The following is a 6,598-nucleotide window of genomic DNA, read 5'->3' as shown; positions in this document are numbered from 1 at the left end:
CCGATTGTAAATGCTCTTATTTACACCCAACTAACAAAGTTTCTGTGCGCTAGGCTCGTATAAAGGCCCGAGAAGTTTTTTGCAAATGTGAAGCAAAGTGATGGGGCAGATTTCAAAAATACTCCAAACTCATCTCGCATGCGTCAGATACAAATCTGATGGTCAGAAATGACAAACGGCGGATACATCATCATCACCAACTCGGTCGTTTGTACGAGCATAGAAAATGATCAAACACTCCAAGAAAAAAACAAAGTAGTAGCAGTAATACAACCGACGGATATGCTCCATTTTTCTCCGAGGTGGACGATGGATACACTCCAAGGCGTCTCCGAGGGAACGCGCACACGGAACCCCACTCCCCGTGCGCAGCAACCGGGCCCACCAGTCAGCCAGCGCCCTTCCTTCCCCTAACTCCCCTAGCCCGTCCCCCCTCATATAACCGCGCCCCCGCCGCCGCCTCCCTCGGCTCCTCTCACATCACCGTCGCCCACCCCCACCCCCGCCTCGCCTCGCCGCCATGGAGCCCTCCCCGTCCTACGCGCTGCACCTCGCCGTCGCGGCGCTCGTCGGCGCCTCCTTCGCCGCCGCGTCCGCCTACTACATGCACCGCAAGACCCTCGACCAGCTCCTCCGCTTCGCCCGCTCCCTCGACCGCGACCACCGCCGCCGCGCCCGCCTCCTCTCCGACGGCGCCGAGGACAGCGACCCCGACCGGGAGGAAGGCGAGGAGGACGACGACGGCCCTCCCCCGCACAGGGACCACGATCGCCGCACCCTCCCCATCCCGCCGGGGCTCCCGCCGCTCCACACCGGCCGAGAGGGTACGCACCGCTCTCCTGATTCCTGCATCCCCGCCCTATGCCATGTGATCGGCGCGGTATGTGCGCGCTTGCGGTAGTGCGAGGCATCGACTATTCACAGGCCTGATCCCGTCCGCGTGATTTGTTCAGTAGTTCAGTGCGCTACGATGCAGTTCGTCAGTGGTGGTGAATTTTTTTTTAGACCAAGAGCGGTGTTAGCGTCGGCCGGGTTAATCTATCCATCCCATTGTGGCCCAGCACTCACCACTTACCTAGTTCCTATTCGCATACCGTACGCTTCAGATTTATGTAGGGTTTCAGCTCTGGCAAAACTTGAGGTGCTCCACACTATGCATCCGGGAAATGTGTCCAGCTCAGTAACTTAAATGAGCTCTTTTCGGTGTTCCCAAATATGGTTTCGCCTGTAGTGATGAAACAATAGAAACAGACACAGTAGTGTATAGTGTGTATTGTGACATGGCCTCACTTGCAGTTTTGAACACCAGGAAACATGTTCTGCAACAGTTGTAATCTGCAAGCAATTCCCCATGACGTTTTATGCTAATGTTGGCCTGTTTTACCACTCAGGCAAGCCCACTATATCTCCAGCTGCGAACAAAAGAGTTGGGTCTCTGGTTAGACCAACGACACCAAAATCCTCTGTTCCTGCAGTCAGCACATTTGAGAGCATCGAAGATTCAGATGAGGATGTTGATCTTGAGCCGGATTCCAAAAATGATGATGCTGTCTACGTTGGCACAAATGGGGCTATTGTAAGTGCAAGATGCATATGCTTTGACAAGCAGTGCTTGCTGCTTACTTTTGTAGATAATTTGTTTTCTGACTGACAACATGTTGGGTTTGTAAGGATCTTCACTAATTTCATTGTCATTAAGTGGATCTTTGAATGGAAACATGGCTACCAACACAACTTTATGAGGTTTACTTCCTTGTATACAGATATAAGGTATTGGTGTGAGTCATATGAATTAATCAAGAAAAGCTTGTAAGGTTAACTTGCATGTAGCTTACACACTAAATTGTTTTTTTCCTTTAGAGTTTAGATATGTATTTCTCTGCAACCTTTTTGTTGTATTAACTCAAAATTCATGCTCAGAAACAACTTTTTACTTGCAAAAATACCTTAGTTATGTCTGTACTTGATAGACTAACATTGTTTTAAATTTCACAGGGATCAGACCCGGTTCCTGTTAAAGCGGATCAGAATGGGGACATACCACCAACGAGCATGATTAGATCTCACAGTGCAACTGGCAGTCTCCATGGGATCCAGCTAAATCCAGTAGCAGCTGATATACTTCGAAAGGAACCTGAGCATGAAACTTTCAGTAGGATCAATATTACAGCTGTTGGTATGCTTTTTCTCCTTATATCTGTTTGTTCAATAATTTTGGGTCAATGTTGATTGTCTCATTATATCTTCCAGCTTTGTTGTTTTCGAACATGACTGTTCAGTGCATGCCATCATTGCCCATTCCTTTATCTATATATAGCATCAGCTTGATTGTGTTGATCTCGATCACTAGAATAAAATCTATTATAGCTAGTGTTCTTTGATTACATGTTGCTACTCTTGTACTTATTCTTGATTTTGCCTCAGAAACTCCTTCTCATGATGAAATTGAAGCATACAAAGTTCTTCAAAAATGTCTTGAGCTACGAGAGAAGTACATCTTCAGAGAAGAAGTTGCTCCATGGGAGAAGGAAATAATAACTGATCCTAGTACCCCCAAACCTAACCCAAACCCGTTCAACTATGAACATCAGACCAAAACTGAAGTAAGTGCATTTCTCTAGGTATGCGTATAATGACTGGCTACACATATATCTGCCTAAAATATTGTTTTCCCTTCTTTCAGCATCACTTTGAAATGGTTGATGGTGTTGTTCATCTGTACCCCAGTAAAGATTGTGAGTGAAAAACCATTTCATTTCTTCTAGTTTCTCGTGATTTTCTTAGTTTGGGGCATGTTGATCATCACGTTGTCTTTGTTGATGCAGCTAAAGAAAGACTGTTTCCTGTTGCTGATGCTACCACCTTCTTTACTGATATGCATTATATCCTTCGTGTATTGGCTGCTGGGGATATCCGAACAGTCTGTCATCACCGTTTAAATCTTCTAGAGCAAGTAATTCTTTTGAACTTTCTTCCTTTCAAACACTTGCTCTATTGTTGCCTGCATATATGAATTTGTTCCAGACTGGCCTGTGAAGCTAGCTTGATTTATAAATCTCACTGAGAACTTGATGATGTCGCATGCGCAAGCTATCTTATTCTGTACATTGACCTCTGTTTTCATGCTTTTGTAATTTCAGAAATTTAATCTTCATTTGATGGTCAATGCCGATAGAGAGCTGCTTGCCCAGAAAGCTGCACCACACAGGGACTTCTACAATGTCAGGAAGGTTGATACTCATGTTCATCACTCTGCATGCATGAACCAGAAGCATCTTTTGAGGTTTATTAAGTCAAAATTGAAGAAAGAACCAGATGAGGTACATCCACTTCCTTCTTGCCTAATTGTTGCTGTTGTCTCACGTAGCAATAAACCTGAGACATAACGTCCTGCACTTGACCTATGCTCCAAAATTTCACTTATGTAGGTTGTGATTTTTAGAGATGGGACCTATTTGACTCTTAAGGAGGTGTTCGAGAGTTTGGACTTGACTGGGTAACTGAAATCCTTTATCTTATGGTGCTGTTATTTATCTTCTTGTTACCTTTTTTGTAGTAACCTGTTTACTCTCTCATAGGTATGACCTCAATGTTGATCTCTTGGACGTGCATGCTGATAAGAGTACATTTCACCGTTTTGACAAGTTCAATCTGAAATATAATCCATGTGGCCAGTCTCGCCTCAGGGAGATCTTTCTTAAGCAGGACAACCTTATTCAAGGTGCACATATGTTTTGTCTTGTTGCCTGAATGTGTATACTCTCTTTTTCATTTCTCTTATTTCAGCTGTTGTACTACTGTTAAACTTATATCCTGCATTAGAATCACCGCCAACATAGACTTTACACGGATGATTTTGTTAACTATCATCCTGTCTTATTACTAGGTCGCTTCCTCGCTGAATTAACTAAAGAAGTGTTTGCTGACCTTGAAGCAAGCAAATATCAGGTGATTTCTTCTTTCTATATTGATTTGTCGAGGGTTAGAAATAGTTCTTTTCATATTTTTAATTTTTAATGTGGAAATATTGGCTACTCATGTACAAGCAGTGTTTACACATTGATCTAGCCCTTTTTTTTGCTATATGGCTCTGGCTAATGCTCATACTCCAATTATCTTTATCAGATGGCCGAGTATCGAATATCTATTTATGGGAGAAAGAAAAGTGAGTGGGATCAGATGGCAAGTTGGATAGTGAATAATGAATTGTACAGCGAGAATGTTGTTTGGTTAATCCAGGTAATGGCTCTATGTTGTCCTCTTCAGTGTTTCTGGCCTTCCAATTTCTATATTCACTCTAACATATTCATTAATCAATGTATATCCTTTGTCTAAAACCGGACTGGAACATAAATCACTTGTTGCATTTAACTTTTTTTAACTGGAGTAGTTGCACTGATGTGGTGTTCAATTTTCTCTGCAGATTCCTCGGATTTACAATGTATACAGGGAGATGGGCACGATTAATTCATTCCAGAACCTCCTTGACAACATATTTCTTCCACTTTTTGAAGTAACTGTTGATCCTTCTTCACATCCTCAGCTGCACGTTTTCTTAGAACAGGTCAGTGGAAGCACTTTATATATTTATTACTTGTCTGCGCTATGTTGATGTGGCTTTCAACACTAATCTAGTCATCTTGCAATTGTATGAAATAGAAAAAGCAACTGACTTGTGTGTCTTATTAAAGAAAAATTTATTGACCAATGCTTGAAAGATCAATCTTGTTCTCTACTTTAGTAGAAGTGTGGACAATCTTGAGAAAGTTACCAGCCTGCAGTATAAAAACCACCGGTCAGCAGAATATTTTTCCAAATTTCTTCCACTGAGAGGGCCCCTCCAAGCTCTGTGCATTGACAATATTATTCTCTTGTAGACCATTTATGACATTTTTCTCCAGCCATCATTGTTTCTCGTGCTATTATCTTCAGGTTGTTGGTTTAGATTTGGTGGATGATGAAAGCAAACCAGAAAGGCGCCCAACAAAACACATGCCGACTCCTGAGCAATGGACTAATGTTTTCAATCCAGCCTATGCATATTATGTATACTATTGCTATGCTAACTTGTACACACTGAACAAGGTAATAACATTTTCCGCCCAGATCTCCTGGTGTTTTTATTAAAACTGAAAAGTAACACACAGAGGGATCATTTTGTATGCAGCTTCGTGATTCCAAGGGCATGACAACAATCAAACTTCGTCCACACTGTGGAGAGGTATACCCATACTGCATGATCTGTACATTTCTACATTGGACTTGAACACATTGTCTTAATGATTATTGTCTTCAGGCTGGTGATATTGATCATCTTGCTGCAGCGTTTCTTACTTCTCATAACATTGCTCACGGGGTGAATTTAAAGAAGTCCCCTGTCCTCCAGTACTTGTATTATCTTGCTCAGGTTAGCATTGTTATTTTCTTTGTATTTTCGCATCATTATTTGAAAGAAACTAATCATGTTTCTTTGCCTGCAATCAGATTGGTCTTGCAATGTCTCCTTTGAGCAACAACTCATTGTTTATTGACTACCACCGGAACCCTTTCCCAACATTTTTCTTAAGAGGCCTGAATGTTTCTCTCTCAACTGATGACCCTTTGCAAATTCACCTAACAAAAGAACCTTTGGTTGAAGAATACAGTGTTGCTGCTTCGGTAATTTCCTTTGCTCCCTCCCATTATGTGCTCTGTTCCATGCCCACTCGGACCTGCCTAATATTTGGTCGGCTGTTACTTTTGGCAGCTGTGGAAGCTTAGCTCTTGTGACTTGTGTGAAATAGCCAGGAATTCTGTGTACCAGTCTGGTTTCTCTCATAGGCTGAAGGTACGCATTGTACATTCATTTGCCAGTTTCCTCTGTTCTTACATAACCCAACTCATGGACTCCCTCTAAGCTCTGGCCTTTCTTTTCCTTTTTTATCTAGTCACACTGGATTGGTAGAAACTACTACAAAAGAGGCCCCGACGGCAATGACATCCACCAGACAAATGTTCCCCACATTAGGATTGAATTCCGGCACAACGTATGTACTTCACACCTTTTCTGCTTGTGTTATCTGATCTTTTTTTCTCCTTGTGCTTGTGTGTTTGGTTTGTTCCGTTGATAACTGCATTTGCGATTTGACCCGCAGATTTGGAAAGATGAGATGGAGCTGATACATTTCGGAAATGTTAAGCTACCAGAAGAAACCGACAGATGAAGAAGATCTTGCGGCAGTTTTCAAAGGAGCCCACGCGTTTCAGGCATCGCACCCCATTTTCTGGGCTTTGGGAGAAGGAAGCAAACCTATTATGCAATCCGTGAAAGAGAAGAAAAGTGCCCGAGTACCTTTTCGATGAGTCTTTTACTCCTGTTGCTTGTATAGGCAAATGTTAGCATGGAAGGATGAGGAGGAAGACGCTCTAGGATTTCAGTGGAACATAGTACATCAGATCTGTCGTCGCTCGCTCGATACATCAAATTAGTGACCTTGAGAATAAACTTGTATCTTTGCTTTTATCCAGATATCTTTTACAGCATGTTAAATCTGATATTGTTAGTACTATTTGTTAGAGATTCGCCAGTTATTTCTATTATAATATTGGATTGATATCA

The 6,598-nt window shown here is 42.5% G+C and overlaps 1 protein-coding gene across 1 annotated transcript; it reads left to right on the top strand.

Annotated features, from left to right (window-relative positions):
* Positions 1 to 322: 322 nt before the first annotated feature.
* Positions 323 to 6,598, top strand: LOC109734900 (probable AMP deaminase). Its single transcript, XM_020294083.4, has 19 exons — positions 323 to 824; positions 1,392 to 1,576; positions 1,996 to 2,176; positions 2,425 to 2,603; positions 2,684 to 2,735; positions 2,826 to 2,953; positions 3,141 to 3,320; positions 3,429 to 3,496; positions 3,579 to 3,721; positions 3,887 to 3,948; positions 4,126 to 4,239; positions 4,424 to 4,564; positions 4,933 to 5,085; positions 5,168 to 5,221; positions 5,297 to 5,407; positions 5,485 to 5,658; positions 5,747 to 5,827; positions 5,928 to 6,026; positions 6,135 to 6,598. Exons 1-19 carry the CDS (start codon positions 521 to 523, stop codon positions 6,201 to 6,203), a joined length of 2,478 nt encoding a protein of 825 aa, XP_020149672.1. The 5' UTR covers positions 323 to 520; the 3' UTR covers positions 6,204 to 6,598.

The sequence above is a fragment of the Aegilops tauschii genome, chromosome 2, assembly GCF_002575655.3.
Source record: "Aegilops tauschii subsp. strangulata cultivar AL8/78 chromosome 2, Aet v6.0, whole genome shotgun sequence".
Lineage (NCBI taxonomy): Eukaryota > Viridiplantae > Streptophyta > Magnoliopsida > Poales > Poaceae > Aegilops > Aegilops tauschii.
Note: the sequence above shows the minus strand (reverse complement) of the source record. Positions and strands in the feature narration are given on the sequence as shown.

Coding starts and splice junctions, on each gene's coding strand:
- LOC109734900 (XM_020294083.4), top strand. CDS start 521: ATGGAGCCCTCCCCGTCCTACGCGCTGCACCTCGCCGTCGCGGCGCTC. Junction 3,949..4,125: donor TTGAAGCAAGCAAATATCAG/GTGATTTCTTCT, acceptor TATCTTTATCAG/ATGGCCGAGTATCGAATATC. Junction 5,659..5,746: donor AATACAGTGTTGCTGCTTCG/GTAATTTCCTTT, acceptor TACTTTTGGCAG/CTGTGGAAGCTTAGCTCTTG.